This window comes from Marmota monax, unplaced genomic scaffold (genome assembly GCF_021218885.2).
Source record: "Marmota monax isolate L192 unplaced genomic scaffold, Marmota_monax_Labrador192_F-V1.1 WCK01_AAM20220418_F8-fsc00157, whole genome shotgun sequence".
NCBI lineage: Eukaryota > Metazoa > Chordata > Mammalia > Rodentia > Sciuridae > Marmota > Marmota monax.
The window spans coordinates 892,544-915,930 of NW_026694573.1; the positions used below are offsets into that span (position 1 = coordinate 892,544).

Below are 23,387 nucleotides of genomic sequence, written 5' to 3' on the forward strand. Positions count from 1 at the left end.
CAGATCCAACCAACTCTTGTTATTTTGTGACTACATCTTCACCTCTGGTCACTGCAGCCCTGCAACACTTGCAAGTTGATGCTTACAGAACGTGCTTTCAAAGATGAACTAGATCTTCGAGATTTAAAAAAGTAAGAATGATGTAAATAATTGGGATATCCGCGACAGCCAAGCACATGGCTGTGTAGCCCAGGACGCCAGTCAGACACTAGCTGACTACACCAGTCTGCCTTGGTCACTGCGGGTCTCTTGGAACACATTTCCCGCCCTGCCTTTCTTCGTGTCACCGCCTCTGGCTGTTATTGGCTATTGAACTCAAACATCCTGTTTATTGGCACTTCTCAGGAAGTATTTGGTAAGAGTTGCACTATCTTGGAGTTCATTGGTTCTTCAATGTGTCAGTTACGTATATTGTGTTCTCAGTTTTCATTGGGTGGTGGGCGGATGCGCTGTGGCTTGGCAGTAGATTCAGCATGGCCGAAGGCAACAACTGGATGGTAAATGTGGTGGGCAACAAGGGTCCGCGGGGGTCTGGTCCGACTAGGAAAGTAGATTAGTAGGGCGAGGACTGGACGGGATCAGGGACGTGGAGCGTGGCCGCAGAGCCCGGCTCAGACGCCATCTCTCGCCTCAGCCTCCGCGACCCTGTGAGGCCTACCAAGCTGAGTGGAAGCTCTGTCGCAGCGCCCGGAACTTCCTGCATCACTACTATGTCCACGGGGAGCTCCCGACCTGCGACCAGTGGCTGCGCGACCTGACCAGTTGTCGCGACTGGGAGGAACGCCATAGCACCGAGGCCCAGGTGCGCCGGGAGAGGTCTGGGTGGAGTGCGGTGTGGAGCCCCCAGGCCCTGGGCATTTTGCAGGCGATTACTGGAGTCCCTCCCCTCACTTATTTTGAAAAATATCCCAAATTAGTGTCATGTGATTTGGGGAGGGCATTAAGAACAAAAAGGGAAACAGAAGTGTAGTTTGGAGAGAGGAGGGCCGACCTTCCAGTCTACAGCAGACCCGTAGAGCTTGTGATACTGCTGTTCCTGATTTCAGAGCCTTCACTTAACCCCAAGGGCACGACTTAGGAAAAGAAAGTAGACCCAGGTGCCCTGAGGAGAGGGTGGGCTGTAGAGGACTGGTGATGTGGTTGAGTACCAGGGACCTGAGGGGCCTTGAAAAAGACTTCAGAGTCTAGTGTCCAGTTTAAAAGAGAAGCATAATATTGTATAATTTTTAAAAGATCAGTCTGGCTGCGGAGGTGCAGAGAGTATGTATCTTAGAGGACCAGGGAGATAGTAAAGAAGTGGTTCTAGGTGTCTGTTGGGCAGACAGTTATCATGTTGAAGGCTCTTTGGGATCCAGGGGGAGTGCCAGGGAACATAGAAGGGAGCCAACACCACCAGCCAGGAGCTTCAGTGTTGTTAAATATATGTGAATACTCTGAAACAAACTGATGTGGAAACCAAGCTGTTATAATAAAATGATGACAAGTGCACAATAAGTGAAACTCAAAAACATAGGAGAAAGCTTGTAATTTGTATGTTATCTACATAAGCTCTTACACATGTCAATATGAAAACAGAGATGATTGCAGAACAGAAAAATGGACAAAAGGTACAAAGAAGCAATTATTGAAAAAGAAAACCAAGCTAGGCATCATGGCAAACACCTGTAATCCCAGTGACTTTGGAGGCTAAGACAGGAAGATTGCAAGTTCAAGGCCAGCTTTAGCAACTTAGCTAGGCCCTTAGCAACTTAGTGAGACCATGTCTCAAAAAATAAAAAGGACTGGGGATATAGCTCAAGTGGTACTGGGGATTGAACTCAGGGGCACTGGACCACTAAGCCACATCCGCAGCCCTATTTTGTATTTTATTTTGAGTTGCTTAGGGCCTCACCATTGTTGAGGCTAGCTTTGAACTCATGATCCTCCTGTCTCAGCCTCCTGAGCCACTGTGTTCACTGTGTGTTCTATCCCTAGTACAGAAAGAAAGAAAGAAAACCAAGCCAAGTGTGGTGGTATAGACCTGAAATCCTAGGGATTTAGGAGGCTGAGGCATCAGGATTACAAGTTTAAGGCTGGCCTCCACAATCAATGAGACCCTCTCTCAAAAAATAAAAAGGACTGGGGAGGGTAGCTCAGTGATTGAGTGCCACTGGGTTTAAGGGTTTAATCACCACTACCACAAAAGAAAAAAGAAAGAAGACAAGCAAATGGCCAGACTGAAGTAAAAATGGCAGATTTGTTAGTCCAGTGGAAAGTGTTTTATATAAGAGTTTTTAGAGTCTGGGGGCACTCATGCAGTTTTGTTGGGAGTGTCTAGTTTTCTGATTGTTTAAGCATCAAATGCACACCTTTTGAACCTTTATTGTTACTTTTAGAAGCTTATCCTAGGGATGTAATTAAACAGTAGTGCTCAGTTAAAACTTAAAAATGTTTATGATAATACAGAAAATAAAAATAAGTTTCATTAATAGACACTTGATCAGATAACTTTTTCCACATGGGGAGAACTGCACAGCAGTTATAAAGAATAGATAGCAGCCAGGTCAGTGGTGCACGCCTGTAATATCCCAGTGACTCAGGAGGCTGAGGCAGGAGGATCATGAGTTCAAAGCTAGCCTCAGCAATGGTGAGGCCCTAAGCAACTCAGTGATACCCTGTCTCTAAATAAAATACACAATAGGACTGGGGATGTGGCTTAGTGGTCGAGTGCCCCCGAGTTCAATCCCAGTACCAAAAAAAACAAAAAAAGGATAGATAGCAATACCTGGGCATGCCTACAGTATACAAGATTTTGTTTAGTGAAAAAAGTAAGAAGTAAATTAGATAGCAGATTATTCTATTTTAAGAGAAACAAACAATAGCCTTAAAACTTGGGATTAAGAATGTTTTGGGGAGGCTGTTAACTGCTACAGTAAGGATAGAGATTTGGGGTCTTTCATATTCTGTGCATTTCTGATACACCCCTCACCACCCCCCACCCTTACAGTACTGGGGATTGACCCCAGGGCCTAAGGCATGCTGGGCAAGCACTCTACCACTGAACTACATTCCCAGCCCCTTCTGATTGCTGTGTGTGTGTGTGTGTGTGTGTGTGTGTGTGTTGCTGGGGATTGAACCCACATGTGAGGGAAGCACTCTTCCAACTGAGCTATATCCCCAGACCCCTTCTGATTGCTTTTTAAACAATAAAATAAAAATGTTTTATTTGAGGAATTGGAGGTATAGCCCAGTGGTAAAGGACACTTGCCTAGCACTGGGTTCAATCCCTAGCATTAAAAAAATATTTTGAGACAAAAAAGCTTGAATAAAGACAGATAAATAGATTAAATTATATGTGTAAAGAGGCCTGCATAGCACAAGAGCCCACTCAACTTTGTAATATGCTGCCCTTTGTCTGTCTTGGGATTAGTGGCTGAGAGAATCTGGTGGGTTGAGGTACCTGTTATACACAGCCTCACTTAGTGGTCTGGCCTATATTTCCTCCCCACAGTGGCTCCTGTAGATGGTTATTCCCACCTAGAGCCTCCACCCTCAGACTTAACAAGTGAAGTAGTTGTCCCAGACTTACCAGGCCAGCTAAAGCCATCTGATCCTGAGGCCCAGGACAAGACATCTTAAAATTTCTCAATTGCCAGACATGGTGATACATGCCTATAATTCCAGCCACTTGGGAGGCTGAGGCAGAAGGATCATAAGTTTAAGGTGAGCCTCAAGAAACTTAGCAAGAACTTGCTCCCCAAAACCAAAAAGGGCTAGAGATGTACCTCGGTTGTAGAGTCCTTGCCTAGCATGTGCCAGGCCCTGGGTTCAATCCCTAGTACTGCAAAAAAAATTAAAAAGTTAAGCAAGCTATAAAAGCCCTTAAATCAGAATGATCTGCACAGTTTTCCACAGTAATTTATGAGAAAGAATGGTCTAGATATGTGTGCTAGTATGGAACATCCTTAAGATTTCTTGGGTGGAAGCCATTGAGCTATGAAACTGCATACTCTATTCTTCCATTTGTCCATCAATGTTTAGGAGGGTGCTGGAGGAGGCGGGTGGTACCAGGGCCATGTGACAGTTTTTGAGTCCCTGGAGCTCAGCCATGAGGCAGAAAGTGACCTAGAATCTTATTTGCACAGCGATCCCTCTGTGAGAGTGAGCGGGCACGTGTCCAGGCTGCACAGAAGAACACCCTGGTGTGGGCCCTGAGGCAGAGCCCTCCTGCTGACTGGCACCTTCCTCTGCTGCAGGAAAAAAAATGAGTGACAAGCATCCCTCTCCTTGGCCTGTGCAGCTTCCTCAAGTCTGTTTCAAGTGGAGCTGTCACACAGCCCTAAGAACTGTGACCAGCCCAAACCATCTAATGGGAGGGACCCCCTTGAGTTTCCACTCAACCTGTTACACAGAACAGGACATCTGTAGCCCTAACCTGCTTGCCTCCCACCAGCATCAGGGTATCTACCATCACAATGCACTGAAAGACAATTACCCTCTCTATACAGATTATGGGAAGCCAAGTATTGTGGCAGGTACCTGTGAGCAGTGAGGCCAGACTTACTAATGCCTACCCCAGGGATAAGTCTCTGGGTTATAGGGTTCTCAGGATAACTTGAGTGAGAACCCTGACAAGTGTGGACACTTGGTTAAGTCAAACAGTTGTACTTCTATGATCTACTCTCCTTGTCATTGGGAAATAGACTACTACATCCCAGGCTTTATGATTCTGTATTGCAGCCTTTGACATCCAAGCATGCTCAATTCCACTGCAGATGCAGGTGGGGTGTGACAAGCAGGCAGGAGCTCACTGGCTCCTCTGCACTAGGAAACTTCATGGAAGGCTCCCAAGGAGGCCCTTGGAGATTTTTTTAAGAAGTGCATATAGGAATAGAAAACAACCTTGCAAAAGTTCATGGAATATTGGTGTCAAAAACACAAATACAAAAGGGCTGGGTCTTTTTTTATTTTAAGGCTGATAAGTTTTCTTCAAATAGCTTCTATTGTAATTTAAGGGAAAGACAAACATTAAACATCAATATATGATTCTTGGGGTGGACATGTCAAATATATGCATATGAACCACCAAGAGCACTAATTTTTTTTTTAGAAGTTTATTACTAAATAAGGTGGTTTAGCACCTTGTGGCTGTGTAACTGTCTCCAAGTGCAATGCTGAGGACCACTTTGGGTATGTGTCCAGCACTCTCTCCTATCCTTTCCTGGCTATGGGCAGTGGGTTAAATATCTTTCAATTTGTTCTTTGAAACAAAATAAGTGATCATTTCAGAAAGGCATACATTAATAAATAAAATTTTCAAGTGTGTTTTCTGTGCTCATGTGAATGGTGAGGGGGGTATGTGCTCACAGGATCTCAAAAGCAGAGGAGTGAAGAGAAGTCAGGGTTTCCCCACCATAGCGGGACAGCCTTGATGTGACTAAGCTAAGCAGGGAGAATCCAGCCTGAATGTGGCTGTATTAATGACATACATTTCCAGCTAATGAAGTCAGAGAAGGTAGCAGCTAAAGAGCTACAAGAGTTTTTCTCAAACACAGGGAAAAGGCATCTGAATTTTGGATTCTGCATTTTCTTTTTAATACTTACTTTTTAGTTGTAGTTGGACACCTTTATTTTATTGATTTTTATGTGGTGCTGAAGATTGAACCCAGGGCCTCACACATGGTAGGCGAGCACTGTAGCTCTACCGCTGAGCCACAACCCCAGCCCTGGATTCTGCATTTTATACCCGAAATTGTATCATCTACCTTGGAGGGGGGTGGGGCTGGACATGCAAGTAAAGCTTAAGGGAACCCTCCCCCATATGCACCAGTCCATGAAGGACTCCTCCCACTACAGCTATGCTCCCTGCCACTTGCTTTTTCAGAGCTATGTGCACAAAAGACATTCTGGTTTTTGTTCTTTTCTATCTGAATATTCAGGTCCTCCTCCTGCACTGCTACTGTTTGCATTTTGTCTGTCTTACTCTACTGAACAAGTTCTACATAAACAAATAATCTCTGCACAGAATGTTCTTGCGTGTGTGTGTGTGTGTGTGTGTGTGTGTGTTTGATATGTAACACAGGGCCTCAGGCCTAGCCAAGACTGCAGTCTTGAAACTGATAAGTTGCCTTCAAATAATTTCTATTGCAGTTTAGAAGAAAGAACAAACATCAACAAATATGAATCTTGGGTTGGGGGAGTAGTTTAATGCTAGAACATTTGCGCAGCATTCACAAAGCCCTATTTTCCATCTCCAACACTGCAGTAAGAGTCTAAAATGAGCCAGACACAGTGGCAACCACCTGTAAACGAAGCAACTGGGGAGGCTGAGGCAGGAGGATTTCAAGTTTGAAGCCAGCACTGGCAATTTAGCCAGAACTTGTCTTAAGACAGTGCTGGGGCTGGATGTGGGTGGTGCATACCTGTAATCCCAGTGGCTTGGGAAGCTAAGGCAGGAAGATCAGATTTCAAACCCAGTGATCAGGGGCCTGGTTGGAATTCTCAGGTTGGTGGGTAGCCACAGACCTGATCTGACTTGCTTTCTACAGAGACCTTTGGCTACTACTGCACAGATAGGGACTGGAGTGAACTTGCCCAACATGGACAGATCAGTTGTCTACTGTAGTAGGACAGGCAAAAGATTAACACTAGCTCAGAACTCAGAGGTAGCAGTGGAGGTCAAGGGAACCAGTTACATTTGTTATTTGACTCAGAGGTAGAGCCAAAGAACTTAGAATTCTTATGCTATACTTTTATTCAGGGCTGGTAAGAATTACAAAAGTAAACCACATACTAGAAGAATCCAGAAATAAACTCTTGCATATATAGCAAAACAATTTTTGATAAGATGATTCAATAGGGAAAGGACTGGCAAAACTGATCCGTATTGAATAAAGCTGGATCTTATTAAAAGTTAACTCAGTTGGTGGACACCAGTAATCTGAGGAACTTGAGAGGCTGAGACAAGAAGATTGCAAGTTTGGGACCACCCCTGGCAATTCGGTGAGAATCTGTCTCAAAATAAAATGGGCTGGAGCCTGGTGTGGTGGCACACACCTATAATCCCAGCAGTTTAGGAGGCTGAGGCAGGAGGATCACAGGTTCAAAGCTAGCCTCTGCAACTTAGTAAGAGCTGGGTGTGGTGGCACATGCCTATAATACCAGCCGCTCAGAGGCTAAGGCAGGAGGATTGGAGGTTCAAAGCTAGCCTCAGCAAAGGTGAAGTGTTAAGTAACTCTGTGAGATCCTGTGTCTCAATAAAATACAAAATAGAGTTGGGGATGTGGCTCAGTAGTTAAGCACCCTCAATTCAAACCCTGGCACCCATAAAAAGGCTGGAGGGAGCTATGTAGTTCAGTGCTTGCCTAGCGAGTGCAAGGATTCTCCCCCCTTTAAAAAAAAAAATCACAAAGTAAAAAGGCAACACACAGAATGGGAGAAAATAGTTACAAATCATATATTTGATAAGGAATTAATCGAATATATAAAGCTGAATGTGAAAAATAATTCAAAAATGGACAAAGGACTTGAACGGATGTCTCTCCAAAGAAAATGTACAAATGGAAAATAAACACCTGAAAAGATGTTCAACGCCATTATTCATTAAGAAATGTAGGATGGCTACTGTTAAAAACAAAAAACAATTAAGTGTCAGTGAGCTCTGGCGCACTATGTGGAGGGAATGTACAATTGCTCAGCCTCAAAGGAAAGCAGTATGGGTTTCCACAAAATATTAGACATAGAATTATCAAAGAGTCCAGTGGTTCCACTTCTGGGTATACACCCATAAGACTTGAAAGCTGAGTCTCAAAAGAGATAGCATAGCAGCATTATTCTTTATAGCTAAAATATGGAAGCTGTCAAACACAGTGATGCACTCTGGTAATCCTAGTGATGCAGGAAGCTGATACAGGAGGAATGCAAGTTTGAGGCCAGCCTCAGCAACTTAGGGAGAGTCTGTCTCCAGAAATAAAAAGAGTTGGGAGTAATGTAGCATGCCTGTAATCCCAGCAGTTTAGGAGCTGAGGCAGGAGGATGGTGAGTTCAAAACTAGCCTCAGCAACTTAGTGAGGCCCTAAGCAACTCAGTGAGTCCCTATCTCTAATATAAAAAGGGGCTGGGGATATGGCTCAGTGGTTAAGTGCCCCTGGGTTCAGTTCCTGGTACCAAAAAATAAAATAAAAAAGGACTGGGGATGTAGCTCAGTGGTAAAGCACCCTTGTGATCAATCCCTAGTTCCACAAATAAATTTTTAAAAATCAAATGTGAAAGCAACCCAAGGGTTGATCAACAGAAGAATGGATGATCAAAATTTGGTACATCCATAAAATGGAATATTAATTCAGTCTTAAAAAGAACGAAAAAACAAATTTTGACGCATGCTACAACACAGATGAACCTCTAGGACATTATGCTTAGTGAAGTAAATCAGTCACAAAAGACGAACACTTATGATTCTACTTATATGATCTTAGGATTTCTAGGTTCTAGAACGGTTGAGAAAATAAGCATTTGTAGTTTAAGCCACCCAGTTTGTGGTATTTTATTATGGCAGTCCAAGCTAACTTATTCACCATTCCAGATCAGTAATAGTGAATAATAATGCTGTGAGCCCTTGGCTTCAGCTAGCCTCACATATTTTTATAGGGCACAGGAGCTTTAGCTAATGTGTCATGGCCTCACATCTCTTGAAGGACAGAGCAGCTTTAACTAAGGTGTCCCTGGTTTGCTCTACCTTCTACAGCTTCGCTCCCCAACTTAAAACCCTAAAGGTGGCTGGGCACAGTGGTACACATCTGAAATCTTCAGAATTTGGGAGGCTGAGGCAGGTCAGCAAGTTCAAGGCTACCAGTGCAACTTAGATCCTGTCTCTAAATTAAAAAAAAAAAAAAGGCTGGAGATATGGCTCCATAATAGAGTGCAAACCAGTACACACCTACCCCCCACCCCCAAAATAAAAAAAACTCAAAAGTTGGCTCTCCTGTCTGTCCTACTGTGAAGATCCTACATCTGGTGTACTTTTCCAGTTAACAAAATCCTATATATCCTTCACCTCCACACCTCTGGGTTACTTTGTGCTTCTGCAAGTGGTATTTTGACTATAAAATTGTCTTTTTTTTTTTTTTTGCCCTCTAGTATTGGGATTAAAGTCCCTGGGATTAAAGGCCTGAGTCACTATGCCCAGTTGGAATCTTCCTTTTTACTCATATTTTTTTCCCACTGGAAGGTAGAGGTTGATGTCTTTGTCATCTTCTTTCCAGTACCTGGCATAGCAGTATCTCTCACTCCCATCCATCAGATGAATTAATTTTGACAGAGGCTTTTGATTAAATTTTTATTTATTACCAGCATGTTCAATCTTGTGGAAAAGAGCTATCAGCCCTCATACTCCTAGAGGCAGATTGGTTTAAGAACAGCTGTGTTGAGCTTTATCTCTTGAATTCTACCTGTGTGTATATCTTGGTGATGTCATTGTACCTGCCTTCAGGGGGCTGGTAGCTAGAGATTGGTGGTGTGTAATTCGGCCCTTCCCTCTCAAAGGGGAACAGGCTGAGGTTTCGCTTGATGGCCTCAGTGTAGAGCTCTAGGGACTCAAGTTTCAATTCCTGTAGAGCTTCTTGCTGGGCCTCTAGCATAGCTCTGATGGCATCCCTCTCCATCTGATGCTCTTGCTGCTTGTATAGGGACCACCTCTTCAGAAGCAGAGCTCTCCGCTCACTTTCCTCAAAGGGAAGCTCCACCTGAGGCCGTTGTCTGTGAATGCACAAGTTCAAAAGTGTGAGGCTGGGAAGTACTGACTTCATCGGCAAGGCAGTCTGTGTAACTGCACATGACCCAATCATCCCCCTGGCTAGGCACAGACAGGAATTAGAAAAGTTAAAGGAAGAAGTGTAATATTGAATGTGGTGGCAGCTGCAATGGATGCTAGAAGCCAAAGAAGTTTTTTGTATACTCTTGAGAAAACTGGTATTACTTTCTCAGCCCCAGGCAACACCCTTTGGTGAGTGATGTTACTAGAGAAAAGTGAAATGAAAGCCAAAATCCCAGGGAGAGTCTTAATACAGCTCTGTGACACCTGCTATTTTCCACTTGCATGGCAAGGTGCTGCTCTATGAATTGTGCACACTTTTCAAGAAAGCAGCAAAAGCTGCAAACCCTGCATACAACACAGTTGCAACATATACCAACTACTGAGCATTTGCATGATAAACAAAAAGCTGAGGGTTTTCTATTGTGGGGATGGGGCAAGGGCTGCAGACCCAAGGCCCACGTCACAAATCACAGCCAATATTCTTCAAGGGGAAAAAAAAAAACATGAATCTTGCATTAGTACTGATGCAAATTTGTTTGAGCATCTGCACTGGATTTATCAAACAATTGTTTGATTTACTTTCCCATCCTTAGCCATAGAAGGGCACCAATCAGAGAAGTGTTCTCCAATTCCCAAAAGGCACAATCAAGGAAATAAGCGCTCAAAAAGGGCCAACTTGACTCAAACATACTGACCCATTCTGATGACAGGCATGAACTTCAAAATGAAGTTAATGGAACTCCTTCCCCAACCCCCCAGGACTTTAAGTCCAGAGGAGAACCCTTACCTTGACTTATCCAAGAACCTCACAGGGGTAATAAAATCTTCAATAGGAATTAACTCTTGGCTAGCCTTTTCCAGTTTTCGGATCCTCTTTTTCAAACGGTCTTTTGCTGCTTGATCTTTTTTGGGATCTACCTTCTTCTTCTTTCGCAGAGGTTCTGCTCTAGTGAATAAAAAGCAAATGTTAAATGTTTTCCTCATCCATCTCATGAGAGATACAATGCTAAGTGAAGTGCCTCATATTTGTACTCTGGGGAAAAAAAGTTTTGCATGTTTCTTATCCTATGAACTGGGTGGCACAGAGTGGCAGTTCCATCCCGGTGTCCTTGTGAGAACAGATATGGGTGCCAGGAATAGGTATGAAATCATGGTTGGGTATCAGGAATAAACTAAAGTGAAGTGTTCATTTTTAATCTTAGGATTCCAGTGTGCTGTAGGACTGCACTGAAAAGTGAAAATACCAAACTGATAGAAGCTCATTATTTACATTTTAAATGGATTTATGATTTATTAAAATACTTTAGGGAGGCTGGAAGATGTGGCTCAAGCCGTATGGCAATCACCTGGCATGCGCACAGCGCTGGGTTCAATCCTCAGCACCACATACAAATAAAGATGTTGTGTCCGCTGAAAACTAAAAATAAAAAAATACTAAAAATTCTCTCTCTCTCTTAAAAAAATACTTTAGGACTAAGAAAAGACAACATAGTAAAAGTGACTGGTATATTCACTTGTCAGTATTTCTTTTTTTTTAATATTTATTTTTTAGTTTTAGGTGGACACAATATCTTTATTTTTTATTTTTATGTGGTGTTGAGGATGGAACCCAGCCCCCCACGCGTGCCAGGCGGCACGCTACCGCTTCAGCCACATCCCCAGCCAGAGCATTTCTTAACACTATTCCCATCTTTGAGCTTTGGCAAAAGTCTGTTATTAGGAACACATCTTCCAGTCATAACTTACTATTAAAAATAACCAAATCCTAGCCAGGTGCTGTGGGGCAGGCCTGTAATCCCAGTGGGCAACTTAGCAAGTCCCTCTCTCAAAATAGAAAATAAAAATGGGGAGGCAGCTCAGTGTAAAGCATCCCCAGATTTAATCACCAGTACCAAAGGGGGGAAAACTGAATAAAGTCTCTGGATAGGGCCTAAGAGAGTCCAAGATGGAAATACCTTTAGGCTTCGAACCTCCTGGTACCCAGGGAGTCAGAATGAGTAGGAGAGGAAGGCCCATGTACAAACAAGCTGTGCCTTTGGCTAATTGATATTTATTCAAAATACTTTTACAATTAATTTTTTAAAAATTATCAATAGCAAAATATGGGACAGAGTCTGTTGACAGGCAGCTGCCCAAATTTAACTATGAAAAGCTGTGTAGTGAATTTTGCAAGCCAAATGTGGAGCAGTCTTACTTTATTCTGGTCACATGCACATCTGTTTTTGCCCACACCCCCAAAGAGGTCCCGGCCGCGGTTGAATTTTACCTCATGGGAATGAGTTCCCAGAAGGACAACAATGAAGCTCTCTGGTGGGTGTCTCTGACCTGTGTCTTCCAAGAAAGCCTGAAGGAGACAAGGTATGTATAAATATCTAATTTTTTCCCCGCTGCACAGGAAAAGAAAATGCGCACACGCACAAAACTTGCATCTGCTAAACCTGGAGCTTTTTAAAAAATACTAGATATTACAAATAGGTCAATCTGGGGATTTTTCAAAATCTCCGGCTTCACTACAGACATGATCAGCTGACTCATCCCTGACATATCCGTGGACAAGGGAGGTAGGGAGGGAGCGCAGAAATCCCTGCTGCCGAGATCCCGCACATGCCCAGAGCGCCCCGTTACCATGCCAGAGCCCAAACTCACCGGCTTAGAGGACGCAGAGCTTGCATCCCACATAGCCGCGCCACAGCCGCCATGGCTTGTTTTGCTGCCGACTGGCGGGCAGCTTCCGGGCGCCCCCCACCTTGGCTGTCCGGCCGGCTGAGCCAAGGACAGAGGTCCAGTAAGCTCACTGCAGGGCACTTCACCGTTCGGGCCTCTGGAGACTGGGCTCGAGCCTGGCCCCGCCCCGACGCAGCCCCGCCCACAGCGTCCCTAGAGCGGGCCGCACGCTGCGGGCGTCTTTCACTTCGCGGTGCGTGGGGTCCTTCCTTCCGCTTTTTTGCACGGCTGTGAGCCCGCCCCTACGGCAGGCCTAATAACGGCCGCCCGCTGCTTAGGATGTTTGGCGTGTGTCCCAGCGAAGGTCTGGTCCCCCTGGGCAGCCAGAATGGCCGAGAGGGCGTCACTCTGCTCTACCCGGTCCAAATGTCCGCGTCTTTGAAAATGATCCCGATCTTCCAATAAACGCGCCTTCCTGGGCCTCTCCCGCCACCCTCCCCGGAACTGGGTGGTTTCTCGCATTCGTTCGAATTCCCGGCTGCGGCCGTCAGGTGGTTGCATCCCAGCGCCTGCACGGGGACTGGCTCTCGCTAGATGCCCAATAGCGCCTGGGCGAATAGTGTTGATGAATAACATAATCTAATTAGTCGAACTCGGAACCAGCCGGGGAGACCTGGTGACAAGCTATCTAGAACACTCAGGCTCAGCCTAGCTCTCTGGATCGCCAGGCCGGCCGGGTTGCAACTCTAGGCTCTGCTGGGCCACTGCTGCCCGGGCCGCCCCGCCCTTGGTCAGCGACAGCATCACGCTTGACCCAAAGCCGAGCCGGCTCGCCTTAAGCTGCCCTTGCCTGCCATAGAGCCCGGTCGGCCCTGTCCGCGTGGGGAGCGGTTTCCCGCCGGGGCGATTTGGCAGGTGCGCGCCGTGACTTCCGGCGTTGCCCGGGAGCCGCGGGAGGAGGAGCGGCGCAGGGGATGCGGCTGTGGTGGCGGCGGCGGCGGCCAGGCGCGGGGGGCGGCAGTGGCGGCGGCGGGGGGCGCGGGCCGGCTATGGCGCGGCGGCGCTGAGGGTGCGAGGCGGGCGGCGGCCGGAGGGTGGGCGGCGCGGGAGGAAACTACGGCGGTGGCTCCATGGCCCGGGCGCGCTGAGGGACGCGGCTCTCGCCTCAGCCCGGCGGCAGCCGAACAATGAAGCTCTTGAAGCCAACCTGGGTCAACCACAATGGTGAGTGCTCGCAGGGGTCGCAGGAGGCAGAGTCTGGAGTGGGTTTGGGATCCATTGTCGAGTTGGGACCTCTTACAGGCCCTACCCGCTTCGTCCCAGACGCCCAGTGCCGGTGCCATAGCTGCGGAGCCAGAGGGAGTAGACTTTTTCCGCCCAGGAGGCTGGCAAACCTGGGCACGTGCTCTGAGCTGGCTGCAGCCAAATCCGCCTTCTCCCCAAGCATTGACACTGACTCCCGCGCCGCTCATCCCTCATCCGTAGTGGGGCCGCGGCCTGGTTTACTCGCTGGAGTTGGCCTGAGTTCCGGCCAGGTCCTGCCCTCGTCTGCACTAGCTAGTATGTGCTTAGATGGTCCTGAGTGTGAAACCCGGGCGCTATACCTTTCGTGGCCTTTCTGTGGTGGGGTGAAAAACTAGAATCTTCAGGAAGGGTTGTTATTGCCCTTGCTGAGCCCTGGAGCTGGTGACAGTGCCCTCACTCGGGGGCCTGTGGTCCTGGAATAGGAAGGCTTAGGCCCAAGTCCCATGGAGGATTATGAAGGAACTACCTTTATTGCTTAGCTGGGATATCAGGGTGAATAGGATTGGGACCAGTAGGACACAGGTGTGCTCTGAAGAAGGACTTTCTTAGGTTTATAGTGGTAGCTCCAAAGCATATGGTGGGAAACAGACTCATCCACTCTTGCTGAGACTTGACTGTGATACAGAGATGCTAGCGATAACCAGCAGTTGGTCTTTGCTCCCTGGAGAGAGGAAGAGAGGATCCCCCCACCCCACCTCATTCCCCATGACTGTACTGGCATTCCAGGAAGGCATCTCCAGGCAAAGGTATCCCCCCCTCCCCTGAGGCAGATCACCCTGCTGCCCTCTTGTTTCTTACTTCTACTTGGCAGTGTGACTAGAGGGAGCTTCAGTTTTAAAACAAGAGAAGTGGATGCTTTTGCCTTTATTTACATATGTAGCTTTGGCATTTTGAATTTGATCCCAGAATGCTCAATTTCTACAAACAAACTTAATTCAACATGTCTTAACCTTCTTTCAATCAGAAGTGCCCTCTCCTTCCATTGTGTGATACCTTCCCCATTTTTCAGGAATCAGATGGTTTCTTTTTGAAACCATTTCTGCCCAAGTTATTTCACTAGATGTTCTTTACAACTATCCCTGTGCTTTGCCTGTTTGGAAATTATGCTTGTACTTTCCACAGATCCAGGGCAAGGCCTGCCTCACTTCCCTATGTATTCCCTGATAAACTCAGCAATGCTTTCCATATAATGGTATATGGTAAATGTTGGATAAAACAGGTAAGAAAGCTGAGGTTTCCATTATTTATGAAGATGCAGTTAGGTTTACTGTAAGGGAAAACAAAAGCCCTGAGCCTTAGTTTCCATTATCTTTTTGATCTCTAAAAGCATTTCCTGATGTATAGGGTATAGATCTTTCTCTGAAAAACTGGGCAAGTATTGAATTATATTGCTTGGAATCAGTAAAGGAGACATTTTATTATGAATTAGTTTGCTCTGTAAATGAAGGTGCAAAGAAGTTTTTTATTTTAAAATGCTTTGCCTAAATACATTTGTTATATAGCCTACCTTCTCCAGTCTCTTCTTCCTTCTGTCATATAACTTTCTTTTTCTTGAGCTCCTTTGTAGGACAAAAGTGTTACACTGTGTAAACATAATTATGTCAATATGCTTAAATGATTATCTAGGTACAAACAAGTGAGAGTCTGCAACCAGGTCAGCAGTCAAATGTACCAGCCTGGCAGAGCAGAGAGAGTGATGAGCCCTGAGTCTGGGACCCTTCTAGAATGGAGTGTGATGGTTTCTGCTTTATGCGCTTCACAGTATAATTGTGAAGTTCAGCTGGAAACAGAGATGATAAGAACTTTTTCCAGACCATAAAATGCCTTAGAAAACTAAGAGATAATAATAATAAAATATATCAAGACTGACTGAATGGGATTTAACTTTTTTTTTTTTTTTTTGGTACCAAGGATTGAACTCAGGGGCGCTTAATCACTGAGCCATGTCCCCAGCCCGTTTTATTTTTTTATTTTGAGACAAGGTCTCACTAAATTGCTGAGGCTGGCTTCAGACTTGTGATCCGCCTGCCTTAGCCTCCTGAATCTCTGGGATTACACATTTGTTCCACCAGGAAAATGACGACCAAAGTATGCCAACAAACACTCAGCAGATTTAACATCTTTTAAACATGTTCTTTGTAAAATTTTCTTTCTTTTAAAATCTCCTAAAATGAACCTCGGCCTCGTGGAATAGCCAGGGGGACTGTCAGGGGTAAAATTACCACTATCTTGGAGGAAATTATGTTGGTCTGAATCACTAATGAGCAGGCCTATAAAGATAATAGTGAGTAGTGGATTCTCATTCAGAGCCTGAGTGGTAGGTAGTGGCCATTAAAATCATGCTTACTTTGGATGAAAAAACAAAAGCCATGTTGCTTTTTTCATTGCACTTTCTGGCTACGTCATTCTTTATACTTGTTTCCTCTTTCATGTAGCATGAACACACTGTTGTCTGAGAGTCCAACAGGGGAAGGAAAAGACAGCTCAGCATTTTTCCCTGGAGTGGCAAGGGATCCAGACAAGGTAGAGAGGGCAGCTAGAATAGGTGATGCTAGAGGAGGGAGAAGTGTTTGTTGGCATACTTTGGTCGTCATTTTCCTGGCTGATAGTAAAGAAACCCCTAAGGTAGTGTTTTTCAACCTTAGCACTATTGACATTTTGGGACATGTAACTGTTGTGGGGTGCTGAGCAATATCCCTGGCCTCTACACACTAGATACCTGGAGTGCCCTCCACCACTACCCTGTAGTGACAATTTGGTGAACCTTCTCTGGCATTTGGAACTAAGTGCTTCTGGCATTAATTGGTAGAGGGTAGGTCTGCTGCTAAGCATCCTACAGCCTACAGGATAGCCCCAATACAAGGATTATCCTCTTTAAATGTCAGTTGTGCCATGGGTGATGAACTTTGCTTGGGATGGAAAAGTCTTTGTTATTATTTGCCTTTTCTTCTATTGTCTTATTGTTCCAACTAGTTTGTAAACTTCTTGAAGACAAGAGGTTGTGACAACCAAAAATTATCTCCAGGCATTGCCAGTGTCTACTGGTAGCCAAAATTACCCCCAGTTGAGACATTCTGATCTAAATTTATGTTAATAAATCTTGATGTTATCTTATTACAGAGAAATTAGCCTTGGGTACAAAATCAGACTGGGTTCAAGATGCCATCATTTATGAATTGGATTCTTGGGCTGGAAACTACTTTTAGGCTTTGGTAAAATTTTATTAAGGTAAAGACTCATCTTTTCCACTTTACCCTATACCCAAATATTACAGACTCTTAGATATAAAGCAATAGCTAATGGTATTTATGTAGGAGTTATATGCCAGGTACTGTTCTTACACTATTCTGTTCTTCAATATATTATTATTTTAGGCCTGACCAAAATAAATTTCATTTTTATAAGTTAGGTTAGGATCATATATTAGTCAGAAAGTGAAAGCAACAGGGTTTTTAGAATTAAAGTTTGTAGGAAAATGCAGTTGGTATATTTAAAAGATTTCATTGAGATTCATGGCTCTTCCATCCCTAGGCCTTTGGTCTTGAATGTTTTTTCTGGAAGTCTCATTCCTGGGCAGTTTGCACTTTTGTTTAGCTCTTGGGTGAAGTCCATTCTACCCAGGAGGGCCTGGACTAAAAGAACTCTTTTTCACTTTTGGCCTCCAATCCATCCTTCATAGCACTATTGTAAAAAAAGATAGTTGGCAAATTTTCCACAATAGGGTAATTTGCCAGTTAATTACATAGTTTTTTGGTGTATATTTTATTTTTCTCCTGTCCTGTAATTCCCATCCCCTAGCCCCCTTACCACCACCACCACTACACACAAATTTGGTCTCATTCTGAAAAGGATTTTTAAGACATCCTACGGAGACAAGTCAGCTTATTAGGAAAATGCAGCTGGATGGGAGGAGTCAGGAGTGGGTGTGGTGAGGGCTGGCACTGCTGCTGGCCAGCACTGCAGTCCAGTGTCTGAGAATGAACTGGGAGAGAATCCTATTGGTGATATATGATTACAGTGATTGTGAGATAAACTTGGCAATTGCTTCAGATCAGTGGTTCTTAAACAGGACAATGTCTGGAGAAATTTTTGGTTTTACAAATGTGGGAGGCTAAGTGCCATTGGCATCCAATTGGAAGAGTACAGGCTTGCTGCTAAGCATCGTATAGCATACAGGATAGCCTGAAGTACAGAGGATTATTCAGGCCCAAATGTCAGTAGTGCTGAGGATGAGAAACTTTGCTCTGGATAAGAAAGTTTTTGTTATTATTTACCTTTTTTTTTTTTGTCTTACTGTTCCAACTAGATAATAGACTACTTGAAGTTAAGGAAGATAAGAAATTTGCCTTTTGTTTTGGAATCAGTTAATCCTGTTCTGGAATCTCTTGGGCTTTGCTGCCTACTAAATATGTGACATAGAAGGTTTTTTTCCATCTCTCTTCCTGATTTGTTCATGTAGCCAATAACAGTTGCCTTACCTGCACTTTGTGGTGAGTTCTCTCCACAGTGTCTTTTTGCTGATTTATGCCTGAAAATGATAGAATTGATTTAGGAAAATAACCAGAAATATCTGAAGAGAATTCAGGGGAAAAAAAAAAAAACTAGATGGGATTTTCCTCTGGGTACAATGCATGTAAGTTTTACACTAATTTGTGTGCTAAACTTTGAACCTTTCTAGTGAGAAGTTCTGTGGGGATCCAGAAGTAACAAGGTTCTCCCTGTATATGGAAAGCTATGTGGAAGGTAGAAAAGATAGATATCCAGACTATATTCTAGAATGCAGGACAACCAGAAACAAAAGCTACAGAAAAAAGTTGTGATTGTTCTGGGAAGGAATGACTTGATTCCATTTTGGTTTGTGGATATATCCTTGGGCCTGAGCCTAGACACGAATAGGATTGTGATGATAGAGAAGGCACTGCAACTCTTGTTAGTCAAGACCAAAGACCTGGATGATAAGAGTATTTAGAAAAAGACATAAAACCATGTTAATAGTAAGGCTGAACAGGAAAAGAGGGATAATGGAATTGGGAGGCAGAGTCATAAGCATCTTGCTAAAAGCCTGGACTTATTTCTCTGGGCTTATCGAAGGGGAGCATTGAAGTTTCTGAGGAGGCTGGATGTGATACTTATCCTGTTGTCCTAGGAAGGCCCCGGAAGAGTTAGAAGGCAGTTCTTCAGGTCTTGATGAGAGATACTGAGAGAGGTAGGGAGGTCAGAGGTGGTAGAGACAAGAAAGATTGGGGAGGGCCTGAAGAAAAGGTAGAGGTAGAATTAATAGCACTTGGCCATTACAGGAAAATTATTGCAGATTCGGGTCACTCTGGGTTCGTTTCTTTCTTTTTTTTTTTTTTTTGAGTTGTTGATGGAACTTTGTTTTATTTATTTATTTATATGCAATGCTGACACTTGAGCCCGGTGTCTTATAAATGCTAGGCAAGTGCTGTACTACTGAGCTACAACCCCAGCACTACTGACATTGTTTCCTGTTTATTGCTGAAGTAGCCATAAGCAGAGAATGCAAAAACAACTTTATCCGAGAGCACTCTAACAGACAACAGAGAAATACCCTGTTACTGAAATACCTCCCCCCAATGATTTGGACAGATTACTTTGTTCAGTATTAATCTATTTGCTTGCCCCACTAGGCTCTCCAATTTGGGACTACTAGGATCAACAGTTCTCTAATCAGGTTAGGGTTAGTGTTAGGGCTATGGTTAGGGTAGGCTTATACTTGCCCTTGTGCTGCCTCAGTTTCCTAAGTTTCTGGGATTACAGGCATGAGCCACCACACGCAGCTAGCTAGTTATGTCTAAAAAACTTGAAGGCCCTTTTTCTCCTCAGAAGGACAGCTTTCTAGAAGTTAGTAACAAGAGCCTTCTCATCCCTGGAGAATGCTGTTCTATGGCTGCTTCTATGGTCATTCAGAGTGCGCCAGGCATGGTGACTCACACCTGTAATCCCAGTGACAGGGGTGATGGGGGGTGGGGTGGGGAGGTGGGGGCCTGAGGCAGGAGGATCACGAGTTCTAGGCCTGCCTCAGCAATTTAGTGAGTCTCTTAGCAACTTTATGAGATCTTGTCTTAAAAAAATTAAAAGGACTTTAATTCTAAATATAAAAATATATTTAATAAAAGGGAAAAAAGGGCATAGTTCAGTGGCAAAGCGCCCCTGGATTCAATCCTAGTACCAAAAATCAATCGATCAATCAGTATCAGTGTGCCCTGGGGCTTTTATTTTATTTATTTTATTTTTATTTTTTTAAAGAGAGAGAGAGAATTTTTTTTTAGTATTTATTTCTTAGTTTTTGGTAGACACAACATCTTTGTTTTGTATGTGGTGCTGAGGATTGAACCCGGGCCTCACGCATGCCAGGCGAGCGAGCTACTGCTTGAGCCACATCCCCAGCCCCGCCCTGGGGCTTTTAACTTGTAGATCTCTCTTGAGGTACTTGGTGACCCTTCTCTGACATTTGATTTTGAGTATTCTCTGGTCATGGGGGATCAACGGAATATTTTCAGGGAGGAAAAGAGGTGGGACCTGTGTGTCTTTCCTGTTGGCTTTTTGGGCCAACTTAATCATGTGTCCTCTCTCTTACCAATATCCATTGCCTACTGGTTTACATGAGAGCATGATAGATATTTGAATAAAGAGATTATCCCACTAGAAGTTAGCTCCTAGAAGGCAGAGACTTTGTCTTTGCATGTGCTCTATTCCCAGAGCCCCCCTTGTTGCCTGGCTCACACCACAGTAGTCACTCAGTAAATGTTGATGAGTGTTGAATTCAGGAAGAAAGTGATAGAAGGTGGCTGGTAGATGGGAGGCCAACAGCATCTACTATCCTTGGCTAGTAGAGTTGATTGGCTTCAGAAGACTTCTTGTTCATCCTAGCTGGCTCTTCTAATAGAAGAGATTTTATGGTGGAATCTGCTGGTAATTCCAGTGATAAGGGGATGCACTCTGCCCAAGCTTTTCTACCTGAGGAGCTCATTTATGTGATTGTGTTGTTCGAAGCTTTCCATTTAGGGAGGAGACTAGATGAAACAGAACAGATAGCAACTGTTTTAACATCCCTGGCAAAGAGAAACTTGGGGATGTGGTAAAACTTGTTCCTAAAAGCAATATCTGCCTTGATGCATTAACCAACTTAGGACAGGCCTAGTTTCAGGGAGGCTTCCCTAGCAAAAGCCATGGTGGTGTGGGACAGACAGAAGGGGCAGCCAGTCTTCTTTGAGGACCAGGGGTAGATCTTTGCTGGAGTGAACTACAGACCTGCAGCATCTTTCAGTGAAGGGTACCACACAGAGAGGACACTGAACACATTCACCTGTTCAACAAATAACTCTATGCCAGGGGCTGGACTAAGAGTTGGAAATAGCAGCAAACCAAGTAGCACGCAGGCTGTGTTGAGTAGCAGCATATGATACATACATCTGCTGGGGGTGTCGGTGTATGTAGGAAAGAGGAGGAGTAGAAGGGGATCCTCTTGGGAAGATACAGCATACATCCCAAACAAGAGCCATTAGAAAGTTGTAGATAAGTGAATATAGGGAGAAACAGCAGACAAAGATTAGGAATGCTGAGGTAGTGATAGGGTAGGAAAGTTTTAAATAGGAAATTTAAAATTTTGAAGGGATAGCTTGAGTAAGGTTTGAGCAAAGACCTTGTCTATCGTCATTCAGAGTGTACCCAGGCATGGTGACTCACACATGTAATCCCAGTGATTGTGGGGGAGGGGGGGCTGAGGCAGGAGGATCACAAGTTCGAGGCCTGCCTCAGCAATTTAGTGAGTCTCTTAGCAACTTTGTGAGATCTTATCTAAAAAAAATTAAAAGGACTTTAATTCTAAATATAAAACTATATTTAATAAAAGGGGGAAAAGGGCGTAGCTCAGTGGCTAATTGATTCTGAACTGGAGATTTTGGCATATAGGAGGATTATCAGGGAGTAGTCTTAGAATCATATCTGTGTGGGAATGAGGAAAGCAGATGGACTGAGAGATAGCTAATCTATAATGCAGGCACAGCAAATTCACATCTGATCCTGTAGGGAGTTCTGGAGCTTGAAGAGCCCTTCAGAGTTGTCCTGAATTGGAATAAGGTGCACAGGTCTTTGTACTCCTACTGGAGTAGATCCAATAACTGGATGTCTTGGGAAGGGGGCCTGATTTTGGTGGAAGTAGTTCTTTTGATGGCAGGTCCTATCCAGAGAAGTACTGCTGGTAGGTGTCTTGGGCTGCCAGCTATATAACTGTATGGATTAGTCCTTGGATGGAGGGGACCTGGGCATGATCCCATGGCATCTACTGTAGGTGATGAAGGTAAGGAAGGTGCCATTTTAGGTACGGACAATGTCCAGGAAGTTCTAAGGACTAACAGTGATAGGTGAGATAAGATCTAGAGTGAATAGGAGACTGACTAGGAATACCTGATAGATTGCTGGAGGCCTTGATTCTCACTGCATTAGAAGCAGAGGACTACTGTGATCTGACTTGGGCATTGATGGTCTTTCTGGCTGCTGCACTGAGACTAGACTGGGTGTTGGAGGCAAGGGAGAAAGCTGGGAGTTAGGAGTCTCTCACAATGATCCAGGCACAAGATGATCGTGGTGATGATCATGGTGGTGATGGTCATAATGGTGCAAATGGTTGGATTTTGTGTGTTGAGTATACTGCAGTTGCTCCAAAATCCCAAACTTTTTGAGTGCTAACATGATATCACAAGAGGAAAATTTCACACTGTGAAACTTTGTTTCATGCACAAAAGGACTTAAAATATTGTATGTTTACCTTCAGATTCTGTTTTTAGCCTGTGTGTGAAACCTAAATTAATTTGATATTTTGACCTGGATCCCATCCCCAAGTTATCTCATTATATTTGTGTAAAAATAAAAATGTAAAATACTTCTGTTCCCAAACATTTCAGATAAAGGACACCCAACCAGTATTATACAATATTTTACATATAATGTATTTGTATATTACATGCTGTAGTCTTTATCATATATAGAATATTGCATAATTGATATATTAATGTAATATGATATATTATTTGAATACATACATAAATTATTTTTAGGTATGGTTTACATAGTGAAATGCCCAAACCTTTATTGTGCAGTCTGATGAATTTTTACAAACCAGTATACTTTATAACCTATTCATTGATCAAGATATTAAAATGAACAGAAATTTTGAGTTATGGATATATTGGGAAGTAGAGTCAACAGGGTGAAGCAGGGAAAGTAAAGTGTGGAGTAAAAGAGGACAAAAGGATGCCTTGCTTTTATGGAGAAGGGAGTTGCTGTCTGTTGAACTTGGTAAAACTGTGACAGAATCAGATATGAAAAGGAAACTCCTATATTCAATTTTAGACAGGGTGGGCCAACGGAGGCCACTGTACAGAGCCTTCCTAAGTAGCTTTTTGATGAGTATGGCCTCTCTTACCATTTTCCCTTTTTGAGATACTAAAGCTCCATTCTAATGCTGCTGATAAGGAACAGGACAAATACCTGAATCTTGCTAGTGACAACTGCCAGGTATAATTATTTCTAGAATACTACCTCTGGTATATTATGTGTGGACCTGAATAATGAAGCATTTTATGATTTAATGCTTTTAAAAAAATTA

The 23,387-nt window shown here is 44.0% G+C and overlaps 3 protein-coding genes across 9 annotated transcripts in view; 2 read left to right on the top strand and 1 right to left on the bottom strand.

Moving 5' to 3' along the window:
- The first annotated feature begins 392 nt into the window (after positions 1-392).
- On the top strand, positions 393-5,304 carry CUNH22orf39 (chromosome unknown C22orf39 homolog). Its single transcript, XM_046421057.2, has 3 exons — positions 393-497; positions 635-802; positions 4,125-5,304. Exons 1-3 carry the CDS (start codon positions 474-476, stop codon positions 4,245-4,247), a joined length of 315 nt encoding a protein of 104 aa, XP_046277013.1. The 5' UTR covers positions 393-473; the 3' UTR covers positions 4,248-5,304.
- A 3,995-nt stretch (positions 5,305-9,299) lies between these two features.
- Mrpl40 (mitochondrial ribosomal protein L40) lies at positions 9,300-12,732 on the bottom strand. The gene is made up of 4 exons (XM_046421077.2): positions 12,437-12,732; positions 12,057-12,134; positions 10,578-10,736; positions 9,300-9,732 (listed from the first exon to the last, which is right to left on the bottom strand). Exons 1-4 carry the CDS (start codon positions 12,487-12,489, stop codon positions 9,408-9,410), a joined length of 615 nt encoding a protein of 204 aa, XP_046277033.1. The 5' UTR covers positions 12,490-12,732; the 3' UTR covers positions 9,300-9,407.
- LOC124077015 (protein HIRA) overlaps positions 11,837-23,387 on the top strand; it is a 206,389-nt gene continuing 194,838 nt past the window's right edge. For 6 of the 7 annotated variants that reach the window (XM_058571731.1, XM_058571730.1, XM_058571735.1 and 3 more), the window contains exon 1: positions 13,525-13,678. In XM_058571731.1, the coding sequence (XP_058427714.1) occupies positions 13,642-13,678 (37 nt within the window). In that variant the 5' untranslated portion in view covers positions 13,525-13,641. Of the gene's footprint in view, positions 12,149-13,524; positions 13,679-23,387 lie in introns of those variants that run through there. The other variant, XM_058571732.1, reaches the window with a different exon arrangement.

Coding starts and splice junctions, on each gene's coding strand:
- CUNH22orf39 (XM_046421057.2), top strand. CDS start 474: ATGGCCGAAGGCAACAACTGGATG. Junction 498..634: donor CCGAAGGCAACAACTGGATG/GTAAATGTGGTG, acceptor CTCTCGCCTCAG/CCTCCGCGACCCTGTGAGGC. Junction 803..4,124: donor GCCATAGCACCGAGGCCCAG/GTGCGCCGGGAG, acceptor TTATTTGCACAG/CGATCCCTCTGTGAGAGTGA.
- Mrpl40 (XM_046421077.2), bottom strand. CDS start 12,489: ATGGCGGCTGTGGCGCGGCTATGTGGGATGCAAGCTCTGCGTCCTCTA. Junction 12,135..12,436: donor GCTCTGCGTCCTCTAAGCCG/GTGAGTTTGGGC, acceptor TGTCTCCTTCAG/GCTTTCTTGGAAGACACAGG. Junction 10,737..12,056: donor TGGGAACTCATTCCCATGAG/GTAAAATTCAAC, acceptor TTTATTCACTAG/AGCAGAACCTCTGCGAAAGA.